The following is an 18,145-nucleotide window of genomic DNA, read 5'->3' as shown; positions in this document are numbered from 1 at the left end:
CGGAGTATAACAGGGTACTGTTTTAGTCTAACTAGCAATGGGCCTGTTATTTCTTGGAGATCAAAGAAACAGCAAACAGTAGCTTTGTCGACATGTGAGGCAGAGTACATGGCACTGGCTGCCACAGCACAAGAGAGTTTGTATCTTGGGCAGCTAATAGAGAGCATGGATAGAGGGTCAATATACTCCTGTGAAAATCTTTGAAGATAACCAGGGTGCAATTGCTCTATCCAAGAACCCAGTATGTCGTCAACGATGTAAACATGTGGATGTCAAGTATCATTTTGTTCGAACTGTACTGAGTGATAACATGATAACCATTGACTATTGCCCTACAGCTGATCTGGTTGCTGATATTTTCACTAAGCCTGCAACAAAGGTAAAAAGTGAGAAATTTGTAAAGTATTTGTTTGGAATGTAAATAACCCCAGAAGTTTCAAACACTGTGTTATTGTGCAGGTGTATAAGGTGTTTACATTTGAATTCATGTTGAGAAATTGTGCAGTATAAGAGTAAGTGGGGGTGTTGAATTATGAAATGTAATATATGAATTCTGTTTATTTAATACTCTTATACTAATCACTTCCTGTATTCCCGTGATAAAAGGGACATGCGCAATAAAACGTGTCACTTCCGATTGAAGCACAGCTGATGGTGTATGTGTGTATTTATTCCTCTGTCACGTTAAACTATGTTCACGGTATTCCTGCCCTAAGATCATGGCATCGCTAACAGGTGGTTCCTCGATTATAGCTCCTCCATTATCGCTCCTCGCTCCTCGCTCCTCGGTCCTCCGGCAAAAATAAGGCCATTGGGACGCTACTCAAGATGGCGCAGACAAATCAACTTCCGGTGAGACCGAGACCGAGGAGCGAGGAAATGAAAAATAAGAGAAGTGAAACGCAGCCCCAGACAGATCGCTATCTGTCCTTTGCTTTTCTGTTAACCGGAAATTACTGATGCGTCCTCGAACTCAGCATTAAGGGGGCGTCAACATGCACGTGAGTTGCTGTTGCTTTTTGGCGGCGTGTTGCTTATGAAGCACCTCGTGGGGAGTTTTGGTCAGAGACACTTCATGACCGCCGCATCACTTCTCCATCTTTCAAACCACCGGGTTGACCGGCTTGTGCTCTGGTCCTCTGTACGTATGCTCCTGTCCGCCTGTTGTGCTAAAACCTTTATATATACAGTCTATGGCTAAAACCTAGCCTTAGCTTTCCTTTGAGCGGAGGCTAACATTAGCATTGTGCCGTCTCATTTTCTCTAAGCACAAAAAGTAAGGAAATGTGTGTTTGTTAGATTATTTCTTTGTTGAAACAATACTTTTTGGCAATACATGTTAGATATTCTTGAACCCCGAAATTGATTTTAATTTCTAACATACATTTTATACCATAGGAAAGCCTGTGTGTATATATATATATTTTTAAATGGTGCCACATTTGTGAGGAACATACATTTGTGGGATCGGACAAATCTTTTTTTTTTTGTCTGTTGACTGCAGTTAATGATTTAAAGTTACAGATATATTTATAAATAACATAGTTGTTCAGAGTACAAAGTGACCAAAATGTATTAATTGATATGAAATATAATTGGTTTGGTCGAGGTAAAACATGTTATGATGTCATTTAACCATATTGCAGTGAAGATCAGAATCATTATCAGGTTTGATGCAGTTTTTTTTCATAAACAAAGATTTTGCAATTCACATTTTATATAGATTACTAAATGTACAATCAGGTTTATTTAGAATTATGCACAATATGGACCAAATTGCAATGAGTTTCTAGTGATTGTAAAACACTAGAATGAATCTTCAGAAATTAGCCCGTGAATCCCACAGCTCCAGTATTGAAAGGTTTGAGGATGTTAAACTTTACTAACTCAAACATGTTCTGTGTTTGCCCACAGGCGGAGAAAAGGTCACAGTGATGCAGTACAGCAGACAATGTCTACACTCAGCATCTCTGAAGAACAAAAGAAGTATCTGGATTTTAACTTCAAAGGCTGGGAGTTGAATCCACCTCTAGGTTTTTGGTAACAAAAGACCACGTCACCCAGCTCAGGATCCTCCAGTTCTCGTTCATGATGGCATAGGAAGACATGGTGCCGGACGACAGCACAACCTTCCTAGCCACTCTGCGAGTGTGATCTGACCTCAGTGCCTGACCAAAGGTCCCCTGAAGCAGCAGAGTAAGGAGCTCCTCCACCTGTACCAGGTAGTGGGAAGAGACAGAAACTCCACACCAGCCATGAGCCTCTGCATTTCCACCAAATGGAGCCGGAGTATCTGCCTTTCTAAGGTACCCAGTGATGGTTTCCTGGCAGTAGACTCCTGCCTTAACATCCCTGACGTTCTGTACACACAGCAGGAAGAGCTCTCTCATATTTAAGATGGAGCACCTTGGAGATGTCCTCTGGTGATCTGCCGCTGCGCCTCATCTCATCCAGGACAGATTTGCAGACTGCCTTTTTGAGTGTCAGGAAGGCCTGCACAGTCTTGCTGAAGCGCTTTGGTAGCTTCTCCAGCCACTGGAGCTTGACGTCTTGCCAGTACTTCTTACAAGCCTTGCAGGGGAGTTGCGAGGCTTGAATATATTACTGGCTGCTGGTCCCAATGATTACTCTTGGCCTTCCAGCGCCGGTGAGCCGTGTATACCCATAGAAGACTTTCTATTGGCCAGAAGCCTCTTCAAAAGAACGACGGTTCGAATCCCACCTGACCCAAACTAAATTCCCCACATTCAGTTTCAAAATGTTGCTCATTTTACACAAAATTTATCTTTTCAAACGTTTAAAGTTAGAGTTGAAACTGATATTTGGAGTTAGAAATTCATTATTCTGTCCTTGCTGCTTCTTATAATGGTTATTTTAATCTTAATATATTATAGCATTATTATCATTATCATAACAATAACACAAATAATGATATCATAATATTAGTAATATAATGTTTTATATAATATTTTTGTATTTTTACTTATTAATATTTTTTTAAATATGTTGATTGTACAGATGTTTACATTGAGCATATGAGTGTGCTTCATTGTTTCATTTTCTATCACTATTACTTCCTCTATCAAGTAAAGACAGTCACAGTGATGCGTTCAAGATCATTTATTCAAAAACAGCTGAAACATCAAATATAGGAAATATTAAAAACAGAACTACAAATATATAAAAAACACTGAAAGTAGACCCAGGAAGTGGCGCGTGCCTCTGTGTATGTGAGGTTGAGTTAGGTCTTCCTTTAGTCTGCAATCCATCTGTCCCTTTCAGCATCATAAAAGTCAGACTGCTGGAACTCCCGCCGCGTCAACTCCTTCTCCATACCCTGTGCATTGTATAAGGAGAAGACTCTGGAGGGGCAGTGGATATACTTCCCTGGAAGGATGCATGGGTATGAGGGCTGTTGGGACCCTGCTTCAGTGGTTGGTGACAACCTGCAGAGACGGCCTGTTGGCAGCTGCACAGCTGCCTTCCTCTTCCCTCTCTCCTCTGCAACCTTTCTCCACTCTGCCCCCCTCTGTCTGGCAGCCTCCAGCTCTCGCTCAAAAAACGGAGTTGCAGCAAAGTTCTCAAAAGACATCCTGGTGTCTTTGAGGCCTTCTTTAGCATAGGTCTTAAAGACCTTGGTGGAGCAGTAAAAGTATTTGACCGTTTTTGACTGGTAAAAAAAATGAACTGAAGAGCCATCCCCAAGATATCGGGATTTAGGCTGACCGCAGGCTAAACAGTTTCTCATCAGCGTCTTTTTCTGAGGCTGTTGCTGCTGCTGTTGTTTTAACAGGACGTCTGTCACAATCTTCTCCACTGAAGCCCTGCTCAGTGAGTCCTCCTGTCTGGGAGCCACAGCTGGAAGGTTGAATATGGCAGGTGGCAGAGTTATGACAGGCACACTGATAGTTTGGCTACCTGAGGTCAAACTATGCCACAGCTGCTGTGTCTCTAAAACCTTTTCTGGGGATGTGTTGAGGGAAGAGCTGGTATGTTCATAAGGTCTCGCACTGGACGTGAACCTGGCCACAGACCCAATGTTTCCAACTCAGTCTTCATCCATATTTTCTGCTGGTGGGAGCAGTTCCAGTGGGCAACATCCTGACTATAGCCCGGGACAGAGGCTGCAGGCTGGCGTGCTGCGACCAAAGGGACAGGAGGCGCTGGAAAAGGCAGATCTGTAAAACACCATAGTACATACACAACAAGAGAACATTTAATAAAGCCTTAATTATATGACTGCCATGATTAAACAGTTTAATAGAAATCAATACCTTTATTGAGGACAGCGCCTCCCTGTTCTTCCACAGCAGGCTGTCCTTGCGTGGCCTTTGATGGTTGAAGGTCCCACCTCTCCTCCTCTTCCACCTTTTCCATCAGGTTACTGGTGTAGCCGATTTCATTCACAAGGAATGAAACTGTAATAAATACTCCCCATCACCTCGAGTCGGTCGGACACTTGCCCTCCCATCTGAAGGACCTCAGTGAGAGCATTTGTCCTCACATGTTCATGTTTCTGAGGGGCAGACTTGTCCTGAAGGGAACGATTTTTTTTTAATTCTCATTCCCTCCTCTGAAGGGTCCTGTCGCAGGTGGCCAGATGGACCCTTCCTGAGAGACATCCTTATCTTTCCCAGGAAAAGTTGGTGGTCTTCATCCTGCACACAGAAAAATACAATGATTTGTAATGTTTTGGTCACAACTTTTATATTACATGAACCGACGGAGAGGAAGGTGGACAGGCAGGCAGATGTATTACTTCTAGGGATGCTCCGATCGCCATTATTATCTTTGTTTTTTAATGACTGTTTTTAAATGCCATTTTCTTAATGTCTTTCATTTTTGTAAAGCACTTTGAATTGCCTTGTGTTGAAAGGTGCTATATAAATAAACTTGCCTTGTGTAATTTAGTAATTCAACATTTATTTTCTAGCTGTTTGTGTTAATGTGGAATTAATAATTGTTTTATTGTAATTACTTTTGGTGTAATTATTTAAGTTAAGCAAAGCCATTTTTAAAGGTGGTTTTGGGCACCAGCTGATTAGGTTTTTATTGGAGACAGGTGGTGGTGTGATTGCTGCACCAGAATGAAATGCCACAGGTGAAACCAATGTTCTTTATATGTTGGATTATTGGATTACAACTAAATAAATGGAAAAAACCACGTTTTGCCTTGACATTGAATGCTTTCCAGCGTAAGATGTGCTTACTGGTGCCCTAGCAGCTGTTTTTAAGCACTATATAGCAGATGGGTAACATATTTACCCATCAAATAATCACAAATGCATAAAAGAAAATTGTTAAAATGGATGGACAGATATAACAATAATAATTCTCTATTAGTCTTGTACTTGGAGTTTATTTGAAAAGAGACTGAATACTGTAGTATTTACCCATTTAAAATGCACAGTATTAAATTGTACTGTTGCAAATGTATGAACTAAACAGTAGTTAAAATACGATTTTTAAACGCACACATTTTTGGATTTTGGATCAGTATTGACAAGATACACTTTAAAACACAGTTGGCAGCTCTTTGACATGTGTAAAAACTAAAAGTAATACATTAGCTGCTGTTAAAGCTGACATATTGTAAAGACGTTAGTGTAACGATAGCTAAAGTTACATTACCTTAGAGGAGGCACTTATTGAAAGTTTTAAGTCGCTTTGGATAAAAGCGTCAGCTAAATGAAATGTAATGTAGCTAACAACACATTGAGGTAAAGACGGCAAAACTAACAACTGTAAAAAAGTGTACTAATATGAGATTTGTTAATTAAGTCAAACAAATAAGCCCTACTTACGTTTGATACATTTGACGGGATGTTAGACGTAGGTAGGTTGCGTGATAATCATTTTCTAGGTTATTGTGTTGCTTTTACTTCAGTGATTTTCTCTTTTCTGTCAATGTACTGATTTATACTCCAGCTCGGTAGTCGGCGGTAATGCTGACGTCACGTGTGCAAACTGACAAAAATATTGAAACAAGAAGAAGAACTCCCTGTATCTATGGCAACGATTACAATCTATTAGCAGTAGTGTGTGGTTGCCTTTTAGCTTGTTAGCTTCTTCGTAGTAGCTGTTACTTACAAATCAACCCTTATTTATCTGCCATTTCTGTCGCTTTTAGTTTCAAACGCTGTACACAGTTACTGTATATATTGCAAGTTATTACAAACACGAAAAAAGTACCTGTTGGCTAACTGTAGCTAACGCCAAGTGCTAGTTTAGCTAACACTAAACCAAAAGCGTTTTCTGAATGTTAACTATCGATATTGAATACTATCTTGATGGCAGATAGTTGGAACACAGATACAGGAGAAGCTGTGTATAGGTCCCGGGATGCTGTTAAAAACTTGAAAATAAGGTGAGTAGCTCCTGATAACGTTAACATTAGCCAAGCTACAACATTTTGTCCAAGCAATGGAAAACCTCTCATACTGTGCAGGACTGCTCACACTCTTGTCGAGCGTATTATGTATTTAGATTATCGTGTGGTTCATTTAACGCTGGTCTCCATCCTTACTACATGTTAATATGAAGGAACAAAGGACATTTAGACATTTTCTGTAGCGACATGGGAGTATAATATACACCACTAATTTCTGCACATTTAAGAGCAGTAAACAAATTATTTTCTTGTTATGATGCCATGAATTTGACTTTAGACTCTAGAGACCAACCATAGGTGGTGTAGTGCAACTAAAATGTTTCTAGCTGCAGGAGTCGATATTTTACAAACTGTCCTAAGACATCTCATTGTGCATAAGTAGTGCGAATAAAAGAAAATATAAAGAAAATACATTGAAATAAAGGTACTTTAACAAAATGCCGAGTGCCTGAAATGTAAAAAGGTTGTAAACATGTCAAAAACAGGTAATGTAAGTGTTAGATATATAACTGCTAAGCAGGAAGGTTAATTTCAAAAATATAAACCGGTAAGGGTCATAGAAAATAAACAGGTTAATGATAAGGTGTGATCCAAAACACAGATGAAAGGAGGCCCCGGAAATCTGAGCTGTTGATCTCTGCCTGAGGTGAGTGGTTCAGCTTCAGTACACATTTTAACTGAACATTATTCATTTATTTCCCCTCTTTAGGGTGCGTATAGAGAGGGTGACCTCCACAGCAGCCCTCTCTCAGCACCTTCAGCAGCATGTGCTGTCCCAGCAAGATGGAGGAGCCATAGAGCTGGAAACCCTCACACCACAAGGCCAGAAAGGTATACTCATTCTTACTGCTGGGCAAAAGACTGATTGGTGGTGAAATCGATGGTCAGGATGGACAGTATCTGTGTGTTTTTTTGTGACATTTTGTGACAATTCATGAAGTTGTCTTACACTTAAAAGAATAATCCCAGTTACCTCCACAATCAGGCATACCGTTTATTAATTAAACACCAGTATTGGATCGGTAATCTATAAATATTAGGACTAAAAACTTGGATCGGTACATTCTTAATTGGACTGCTGTTGGACATTAAGTGGTATAATGTTGTTTGTTTGTTGGGTTAGGGTTAGTTACAGTGCACAATAAGTAAAGTATATACCATCATACATTAGAAAGCATACATAAATGTAACAGACATAGTGTATAACTTTTATTTTCACGTGTGTATATTTATTTCATTGTTTTACATCAAAGTTTATTTTAATAACTTGGATTTCTTCCACTCTGTCACTAGGTGATAATGACGAGGAGCTGGTGGTGGGCTGGCAGGAGAAACTCTTCAGTCAGGTAGCACTTTAAGTATCCGCAGCAAATTATGAGTGATTACAAAATAACACTACTTAAATATCAAGTGTTTATGGTACATTTTTTGTTTTTCTCCTACCCATGCCTCTCTGTCTGTGGTCCCAGTATGAGATGGAGCTGTTTCAGAACGAGTCGGCGTGTCAGACCCCTCTGGACCGTCAGTACCTCACAGAGATCCGGGCCCTGAACAAGGCCAAGGGCCGGCGCAATCACAGGATTTTCACATACACTGATCATGATCGCTTCACCAGCTGTCTACCTATCCAACAACTAGTAAGAACCGTGCATTCTACAGTGTCTATGGCATTGTCCAATAATGCACCTTACAGTGTTATATTTTCATTTACATATTAGATAAGAATGGAGCAGAATCTTTGGTTTTGAGTGATCATTGTTGCTTTACCTTCAAACTAATATTAGAAAATGTTTGATAATGCACAGTGACACTAGATGAAGATTGAAAACATGTAGGTTTTCTTCATTCAACAAAGTGTGTGTCCCATTGCCTTGTGTGTTAAGTTTTTGTGGTACTTGGTGATTAAACATAAACCAGATTAACCAGAACCAGTAGATTTGTTTTAATTCATCTGTAAAACTGTTTGTAATAAGTAGCTTGTTGTATTTTATCCTGAAAGCAGTACCCTACTGACTTATTGACAACAACCAAATCTGGCCCCACATTCCTGGCTGAGAGGATGGCCAGCGTGAGAAACAGGCGGCAAGAAAGACGAACCTTGTAAGTGAAGCATCGCTTAATTTATTTAAATTCATTGATAACCTGGACTATCTTCCATTGGGAAGTCTGTATTCTTTTTGAAATATCAAAAATGCATGTCATTAGCGTCTCCTCTTGTAACTAGTTTGTAAACCCCTTGTAGTTCAGCTCACAGGAAGTGCATTAAAAAGACAGAACTTGTAATGTTTCATGTTTTAAACTGTCATGTCTGGCGCATTTTGCAGAGATTCTAGTATCCCTAAGTCAAAGATCGTCATCTGGGAGCCCACAGAGGAGTTTGTAAAGAACAGTCATGTGGTGAATAATGCCATGCAGACCATGCACATCATGGCAGACCTAGCCCCCCCTGGAAGGTGAGACCCCATCTCAGTTCACTCCTTATTGTTCCATGTGGAGATGTTGACTTAAAGCACGGTCGTAACAGACACATCAAAACAGACTCTTGATCAGTATTAACCTGAATAAAATCTTATTCATGTCTATATGTATTAGGGATGCCAGCGATTATTCGATCGGCGAATAATCGATTAATATTCGCCAGGGCTGTCCGATTTTCGAATTTGATCATGGTCAGTTTCTGGCATCCCTAATATGTATCAATCTCTTCAATCTGGCGTGTGGTTGTTGTTGTATTGCTTGATTTTAATTTGACTTCAAGTATATTTATTTGTTGTTCTTTTCTTTTCACTATCTCTGTAAAGCCACTTTGAGCACCTGTAAAAGCGCTCACAAACTAAATCTATTATTATTATTATTATTATATACCACTGTATATATTGTAATATACACGTTATATCTTGTAGTACAATGTGCACATTTTGCTTTTTATTTTCTATGAAAAGGTTTTTATTCCATTTTATTTTTAAATTCTTTTGGACTATTTGTTTAAATATCTTCATTTACGTTAATTGTGTTAATTTAATCGTTTAATTTAACCTTTTTACTTTTAATTCTCAAGTTTATATACATATTTGTATTATATTTGGATTTTCTTTAATTCATTCTAAAATTGTTTAACTGTGGAAAAAAGATCCCCCTGGAATAAATAAAGTATTCTGATTCTGATCCGTACAGGTTGCACTGACAGCATCAATTGATTTCTACCGGTGGATGTTGTTTGTCTCAGTTGTTTCTCTCTCTGTATGTATTTGCTTCCTCAGGCTGGGCCAGAAAGAGAATGAATATCTGCTGTTAACCATAAAAACAGACGGCAGTGGAACCGTCATTGTAAAACCTGACTTCAACAAAGGCAAAGAGCCTTACAGGCAAGTTCACAGCATGACAAGTGTTTGTGTCTCCAGTATTGATGGATATCATATCAAAATGTTTAGAATTGTCAGTTGAAGCTGCACTATGTACTCTAAACCACTTTAAAAGTCTGCCACTCTGGCCCAATTCTTGACAGATATTGGCTGGATTGTAAAATCCACATACTTTTTGTATGTGGATTTTAAGTATAAAGTGATGTGTGATTTTGCGACAAATTGAACAAAAACGTGTCTGGTGTGTGTGTTGATGTGCAGGATTGTAACAGTAGGGGAGAAGAGAGAAGTTTGGCGTCTTAATGTGGAGAATGTGTGCACAGCGATGCAACCAGAGGAGAAGGAGAGGGAGCAGAACATGTACAGAGACGTGAGTTCATCTCCTTCATGTTTCCCTCCAGGATGCAGAATACAGCTTTTAATGTTCATGATAATTTTACTGATTTAAGGATTGAAATGAACCATTCTTATGATTTGGAAACATCCCTTTTCCTTTGGTTCTAGCTGTACGTACGGCATAAGGAATACCTCAATAGCCTTGTTGGACCGGACTTTGAGATGGTAAGTCCTTTTGAAAATAATAATTAGAGATGAATTTGATCAGAAAATTGGATTTAACGCTCATTTTAGCTTAGCAGAAATCAAGGTTACGTATTCAAATTGTTTTTTCTTTCTGATCAACAGTCTAACACCCAAAAATATTCAGTTCACAGTCATGAATACAAATAAAGCAACAAATCATCACATTTCAGAAGCTGGAAATAGCATGTTTGGGATCTTTGATTGGGTTGATTGATCAACTATTAACATTGGACCTAAAACAAAATCCAATCCAATCCACTTTATTTCTATAGCACATTTAAAAACAACAGAGTTGAACAAAGTGCTGTACATCAACAACTGTATATAAACATAGCATAAATACATAAAAAACAGACAGGACATGAAACAAATGTAAAACACGAGACGATGAAACCAGATCAGAAGCCACAGACTGAATAACTCTCCTACATGATGTAAAAACAATACAAAACACTAGTAAGATAAAAACCGACAAAGATGTTTGGCACAAGCTTTTGCACTAACTATATTTCTGTCCCCTAGCCTCCTTTAGGTATTCTGCGCTACATGATGAATGGAGAGATAGGTGAGTAGGAAAACAGTGCTCATCACTACTGTATCTATTTCTGTAATGCCCGTCTTTGGCATTTAAAAGCTCTTTCTCCTTTTCTTTCCCCAGTCTCAGCCAAAGGCTTTGAGTATGATAATTTATACATCCACTTCTTCATGGAACTGCCCAACAGTAAGTCACATACACAGTATACGAAACTATACACACTGTTATACTTTAAAATATTTTAAACTAAAATGCATTTACCATTTTAAGTTGTACTATTCTTGTTTGTTTAAGATTGGTCCAGCCTGCCTTTTCAGTCCCACTCGGGGGTAACGCAGACCTGCCGGGCCAAAACATTAGGGAAGGTGTGTATACTGTAGGAAAAAAAGGTGAGCAGTGTCGCTTCTGATGTTTGTTAAACCCTCAATATTCTCTCTGCCAACAGGAAAATGTAGCTTTCTTCAGTTACCCCTTCAGCTTTGAAGCTTTCTACATGAGTGAAAAAGAGAGTGAGGGTTAGTATATCAGCCATGGGGTGTTTCATTACATTATTATATACCATGATGCATTTAACAAATTATACTAATACTTGGGTTTTATCCTTATCTCAGAGCCAATTCTTCAGTGGCCAGTGATCTACTTTAAGGTCCTCTCTCTGGACTCCTGGCAGCGCTACAGAACTGAAGGCTACGGCTATCTGCTTTTTCCTGCCATGCCTGGTATGCTTTGTACACTGCAGAGTTTAATTATTCATCAATTAGTCTTATTTCCAAACATTAAAAAAACAAAACCAACAATTTCATGAAGTTTGAACCAACAAATGTTTGGCAAAATATTTGTTATTTCCTTAACAACAGTCAATAAATCCTTGACAGCGGTCTTCACTACTGGATTAACGTGTCACGTGTTCTGAATTGACCAATCAGAACCGAGTATTCAACTAAGCCATGTAATAACACATATTAACATAAACATAGGACTGTGCAAATTTAAACATAAAATAAAAAATGATAATATTATATATATATATTAAAATATACAAGCATAGGATAAAATGTCCAATAAAATATTAAATAGATTATATTTGCAGTTGTTTAATCTCTGACAAAAAATGTATAACACCTTTCTTTTTACATTTTGGAAAAACTGTGAATGTATCTGTTGTGATTTAAAATATAGAATTCAATTAACATTTCAAGTCCCTGGTCTTATTTTATGATATGTGTATGTTTACACTTTTGTGTGGCAGGTAAACATACAATAACTTGCCATACGTGGAGACCCCTTCAGACGGGGACAGTCTCCTCTCTGAGGCGCTTCTTTATTGGAGGATCTCCTGAACTCGAAGACCCCAGCTATGTCAGAATACCCGGGACCTTCAAGGTAGGCTCTAAACTATGTGCAAGCTCTCTAGACAACAATGATGAATAATAAAAACAAGAATTCATTCCCATCTTTGCTTTACTACAATAATAAACAAATCCCAGAGAAGGACCACAAAGTGACTTAAAGGTCCCACGTCATGGCCATTTCTTCTGATCATAATTCCATTGTTGAGGTCTACTAGAATAGATTTATATTGTTCAATGTTCCAAACTCACATTGGTTTCTCATACAGCGTCTCTGTATAGTATGTGAATTCACTCTCTGTCCTACACGCCTTGTTGGAGCTCCTGCCTATGAGCCCAGTGTGCTCTGATTGGTCAGCTCGCCCACTCTGTTCTGATGAGTCCACCACCGTTAAAGCGGAACATCAGTGATTATGTGTTACAATGGCGTTTGTTAGCAACCAGAAAATGACACCAGTAATGATAAACAGATGAGAATGCTGCGTGGGGTCTGGGTGCCGTGTTGGCGGGACGTTGCGGGGCTCGCTGCTGTGAGGAGCGGACAGTGTGAGCTGGCTTACTGGTGTGGTTTCCTGGTTGCTGCGTGGGCTCGGCGAGACAGCGAGACACAGCTAAACCCAGCCCGAAACCAGCCCGAGCACACACACACACCCGCAGCCTGTGAGTCTGTGTGTGTGCTCTCACAGCCTCGCCGCGTCCCGCCGTCCCAGGCTGAGAAATCCCCGGAGCTGCAGCTGAGAAAAGATCGAGTGTGTGTGTGTGTGTAACGGCTCCGCGGACGTAACGTAACGGCTCCGCGGACGTAACGTAACGGCTTCGCGGATTGGTCCATTTGGACCAATGGGTCCATTTGGGTCGTCGTTACGTCACAGTGACCAGGAAGAAAAAAATGGAAAAAGAGAAATCTCCAACGAGGCGTTCTGGGGCGTTCTGGGTGTTAGAGTTTTACTCGCTACAGGGTGTACTTTGAGGGTTTGTGACTTTGCAGACCGTTTACATGCATAAAAAGCTACATAACACACAAGGGGACGGGTAATAACCGGAAAAGCATGACATGGGACCTTTAAAAACACTATGCATCATTTATTTGTCTCTCTAAATAGCACTTAAAGTGAGCGTGTAGAGTTTTATTTTATATAAAATAATCTCTAGTAACATTCAGTTTTTGTCACACTGATGAGTTCTGTATAGATTTCCCTCCAGACACATTTGCAACGCCACATTGTCTGATTATATATTTCGAACCGTGTTTATTTTATGTCCATGTTCATGCTGCGGTTAATTCTGACACTGAATTATTATTTTTTAAATTCCATTTGTGTTTGCAGGGAGAGAGGCTGAGTCGCTTTGGCTTTTGCACAGAAACCACAGGAAGTGTCACCTTTAATCTGCACTGCATCCAGCAAGCCAGGTAATACACCTCCATTGTGAATGTATTTATAAATCACAGCATTTGTTTATGGAAATACTTTCTGTGAAATATATTTTAATAAACATCATGATTTATAACACTTTTAAATATTTTAATTTTCAGTACAGTAGTTGCAGAGTGTGATTTAATGTCTCCATGATGTCTTTGTTTCAGAGCCTTTGTTGATGCCACAGTGATGAAGAAGAGGAGGCAGAAAGTCTTGGAACAGCTGGGAGGATTTAGTCAGCAGGGAGCCGTTTGCACCATTCTGGGTAAAGACCGTATACTGAATCATTTATTTAGATTCTGAGATTAAAGGTAGGGTAGGTAATTCACTTCAGAAACACTTTTTGTTATATTCCATGGAATGCTCTTAACATCCCGATAGCAATGAATACATTAAATGCTTTGACAATAAATACATAAAAACATGTCATCTGTGGAAGCCGTGGCGCTGTAAAAAGCACGACCAATCATCTGAGCCGGCCCGCGGCAGGTAACTGGATGGGTTACCTGCCTGTCAGCCTTCCATCTGTGCACAAACTTATCTCGTGCCCTCATTGGTCATGTGCGCGTTCGTGTGTGTTGGAGGAGGGGCTCTGTAAGGAAGTGTGAAGGAAGGGGCAGATTTTTTTCGGTTGTGTACTTTCAAATTCTAGCGCACTCGAGCTGGTTTCTCCATTCTTACCTACCCTACCTTTAAGAGGTTGTGTCTTATATATTTGTAACTGTGTAGCCTATCCGTTCATTACATATTGTTTATTTGTATTTGTTTTATTTTGACAGAGGCCTTCCAGAGGGCCAGGAAAAAAATGCAAGATGCCAGAGACGGTCTTCCCAGAGACCTCGTCAACACCACCTCCCAGCAGCATGCCGAATCCTGATATTGATTTAACAAAATAGACTATCATTCCGGTCAAATGGCTTACCTGCTATGTAGAATAATAGCAACATTACCAGCAAGTATGATTTGCCATTTTAAATTGTACACACTGTGTTTCGAAAGGGCTCTGATGCACTGTAACGAGTCCTATTGTTATTTATTCTTTGTAAAGACAGCTGACATGATGTTGGGGGTAATAACTGAGGTAACTATGGATTTATATATGACGAACAAAGAGTAAGCCAATATGCCTACTGAGTATGGTATCCCCAAGCATTGTATTTTCATCATGTGTCTCAGATTCAAGTTAATACCCTTATTTTCGGAGTTATACACAATGTGGCTTATTTAAAGTGGTGTAGCAGAAAATAAAACATGTTTTTAGACGTGGATTATATATTTTTACTATGTATTGTACATAGGGTTCTTTTTTCAAACGTTAGAATGATGTTAAATTTACCGTGTAATAAACTTTTGTATATGAACTATAACTAACTATCGTTGTGGATTTCTATAATCCCTTGTGATTTTAGCAACTTTTATGCGTATTTGTATATGCATGTCAAGGCCGTATATGATATCTACATACACAAACATAAATATCGTCAACACACTTAAATACATAAAATACAAAAGTGACTATTACTGGTTGTGTGTCATCATCCGCTTTTATTGAAGGGACTCAAGGTCCATTTTTAAAAGACATACAACACTCAAATATACATTTAAAAAAGGCAGTTATACCAATGTTTCCACAGAGGTGACTGGTATCGATTACAGTACTGAGACAAGGATTTGATGGCAGCATAATGACAACATTATGAGAATCATTCAATCGACAGATACATTTGTACATCAGAGAGCATGGAACGTGTTGACTCGTGCATTACAAAACATTTCACTTGCACTGCACCACCTTGGTTTTCGTAGTAGTATACGCAAACAATCATTCTAAGCCTATTCATTCTATTGTTGACTGATTTCAATAATTTAAAATCAACTCAAGCGGGAAGTTGTCCAGATTCCGGTAACAGTGAACGCACCATCACACTCCCGATTCTCCATCTTCCTCCAACCGGGCAAGGGACCAACCTGCGTCTTGCACCCACCGTAACATTCCCCGTTTACAAACACTCAACAAGGTATTTCGATTATTTTAAAACGTCATAATGTATATACTCTAATCTTTATTTATGTGGGATTTGGTGGCGATCAGTTAGCTGGGCAGCTCATCACAAACGCTAACGTTAATGTAGCTCAATGGGAGCTGGGCCGCTGATCACTCTCCTGTTTTGATGTCAGATTAAATGCTTTATTAATAACCTTACAAGTCTAGTTTGATGATGCTGTTTACACCATTGATTGTGTTTGTAAAGCTAGTGTGTCTTTATTCGTTAGCTAGCATCGGTAGTCGGGAGGTAGCGTCAGTGCTAATCATTAAACTGGTGCATTTGACGTTAGCATGCAGCAAGCTAACGTTAGCAAAGTGAAACTGCTGTGGTTCCTGTTAATGTTGCTATCTTGACTTTTCAGAGAGGTCAAACGTTATAACAGCAAATACATTATCCCAAATGCTACGAAATATTTAGGTTAAGCTTTAATTGCACTAGGTGATCGACGGTATTAACACATACTAGCTACAGTTTGTTATTTTTTATAGACATGGAATTTGTTAATGATTTACGTTAACGTTAGCTTAATTACGTTAAAGTTAGCTACCGTTAGTAGTGTAATTGCACTGTTGTGTAACTCAAGCTAGCTAGCACCTGTGATAAAGCTAAAACATGAACCCAAATGGTCATGAATATGTATACGTAGCAGTATACTACGTATTCTGCGTTGTATTTGTTGACCATTTACGAGAAGGAATACTGCATGTTTAAATTATCTGGCCAAGTAGTATTACCACAGTCAAGGCTCTGTTTCATGTACAAGTCCTTTATTCAATAGCTTACTAAAGGTAAAAGTACCCAAGTATTATCAACTAGATAATTACAAGTATTACATTACCCATTTTAGAATAATATAAGTCCCTTGACTGTTGTTATTGTGGCTTTATTGCGTATGTATCACTAATGTTGCAGCTGGTATCATTATCTATTAGTTCCTTAGTATTTGTAATGATCAGAATCTACACACTAGTAATTAATGTGTTTAAATTAATATAGTGGACTAAATAGCACAACCTTTTCCTCTAAAAATGAAAGTGGAGTAGAAGTGGCATAACATTGGATTACTCAAGTAAAGGATAGTTAACAGAATGAACTCTGTGCAGGTCAATCAGGTTCTTCCACATCAAGCTGGGAAAACTATTTATTTATGGAGCTTGGTTTGTGAACTGGGAACTGTCATGTTGAAACAGGAAAAGTTAAAGGCACACAGTTCCCTAAAATATAATTGTGCAGTTTGTTTCATCAACGTCTCATTTATTTCGAACCTTAACTATAAAAAACATCCCCAGACCGTTTTTTCATGTCTATCAAATGTTATAATTGGCTCTGTGCATCCAGGCAGGTGGGGATTCAGGGCATCTCCACTGGGTTTGTCAGACTGTCACATAGTAGATCCTGATTCATCTGTGCAGATATGACGTTTCCACATTTCCACAGTCAAGTGGTAGTGTGCTTAACAACAGTCATGTGTGATCTGCTGCCTGCATGCCTCTGCTCTGCCAATAAACTGAGCTGGTATTGCTTCATGGGGCAGTTTGTAACTTGTGAATGAATGTTGCAAACAGGGATCTGGAAGGATTCGCTATGCACTTGGCAGAAAGAGCTGTTGTCACTGCACAACATTTCTACTTTACAATAACACCACATATTAAAGATAATCTAGCTGCAACCTGGCAGAGGAAAAATGCAATTTATGAGAAAGATATCCTCCTGTGACACTGCCATGGCGAAGTCACTGAGCTCTGCAGTGCGATCATTTCTACTGCAGATGTTTGTCAGTGGAAATAATATGGCTCTGTTTTAAGTAATGTACCTGGATGAGGCAGCAGAAACCACAAATTGTGAGCGCATACTTTTAACCCTGTTGTGTATTTCTCTGAAGTGTCAATGGGAAGTTAAACCATCATGGTGTGTTTCAATAGTAGCATGATACCTGAAGAGAACAGAGAGATGCCAGTATTTAAATATTATGCTAATAAATAAAAAGGCACTTAAGCTCTCCACTTTTAGACAAAGTATTTAAAGGAGAGGTGTCATGCTTTTCCGGTTATTACCCGTCCCCTTGTGTGTTATGAAGGTTTTTATGCATGTAAACGGTGTGCAGAGTCAAAACCCTCAAAGTACACCCTGTAGCGAGTAAAACTCTAACACAGAAAATACCTCCCCAAAACGCCTCGTTGGATATACGTCATTGTCCATTTGATTCTTCCGGGTACGGCATGATGTCATGCCGTACCCGGAACGAAATGGACCAATCCGTGGAGCCGTTGCGTTACGTCGGCGGAGCCGTTGCGTTACGTCGGCGGAGCCGTTACGTTAAGCCCCCGCTGATTGGTCCAAATTGACCAATCCACGGACTTCCTCACACACTGGCAGCTCTGCTGATTTCTCCTCCCTGGCTGCAGGCTGATTACAGACAGTTGGGATTGTGGCGAAATTCTCTCTGCAGACCCATTCTCA

The 18,145-nt window shown here is 39.4% G+C and overlaps 2 protein-coding genes across 5 annotated transcripts in view; both read left to right on the top strand.

The window, feature by feature from the left end:
* Positions 1–6,006: 6,006 nt before the first annotated feature.
* On the top strand, positions 6,007–15,004 carry mks1 (MKS transition zone complex subunit 1). 2 transcript variants are annotated; one of them, XM_034139764.1, is made up of 18 exons: positions 6,007–6,367; positions 7,101–7,222; positions 7,685–7,737; positions 7,861–8,028; positions 8,394–8,491; positions 8,716–8,844; positions 9,652–9,756; positions 10,015–10,123; positions 10,258–10,314; positions 10,858–10,900; positions 10,994–11,056; positions 11,165–11,235; positions 11,316–11,385; positions 11,482–11,589; positions 12,120–12,253; positions 13,548–13,630; positions 13,805–13,902; positions 14,417–15,004. In XM_034139764.1, the coding sequence occupies exons 1-18, from the start codon at positions 6,291–6,293 to the stop codon at positions 14,512–14,514; spliced, it is 1,686 nt and encodes a 561-aa protein (XP_033995655.1). In that variant the 5' UTR covers positions 6,007–6,290; the 3' UTR covers positions 14,515–15,004. The 2 variants fall into 2 exon arrangements, with proteins under 2 accessions (XP_033995655.1, XP_033995654.1); XM_034139763.1 differs by having other exon boundaries at positions 8,391–8,491.
* A 553-nt stretch (positions 15,005–15,557) lies between these two features.
* Positions 15,558–18,145, top strand: part of LOC117490267 (AP-2 complex subunit beta) — a 29,756-nt gene continuing 27,168 nt past the window's right edge. For all 3 annotated transcript variants that reach the window (XM_034139926.1, XM_034139925.1, XM_034139924.1), the window contains exon 1: positions 15,558–15,655. The gene's annotated coding sequence lies outside the window, so the exon portion shown is untranslated. The remainder of the gene's footprint in view (positions 15,656–18,145) is intronic.

The sequence above is a fragment of the Trematomus bernacchii genome, unplaced genomic scaffold, assembly GCF_902827165.1.
Source record: "Trematomus bernacchii unplaced genomic scaffold, fTreBer1.1, whole genome shotgun sequence".
NCBI classification, from domain to species: domain Eukaryota; kingdom Metazoa; phylum Chordata; class Actinopteri; order Perciformes; family Nototheniidae; genus Trematomus; species Trematomus bernacchii.
This window is presented reverse-complemented; position numbering and strand designations above follow the sequence as displayed.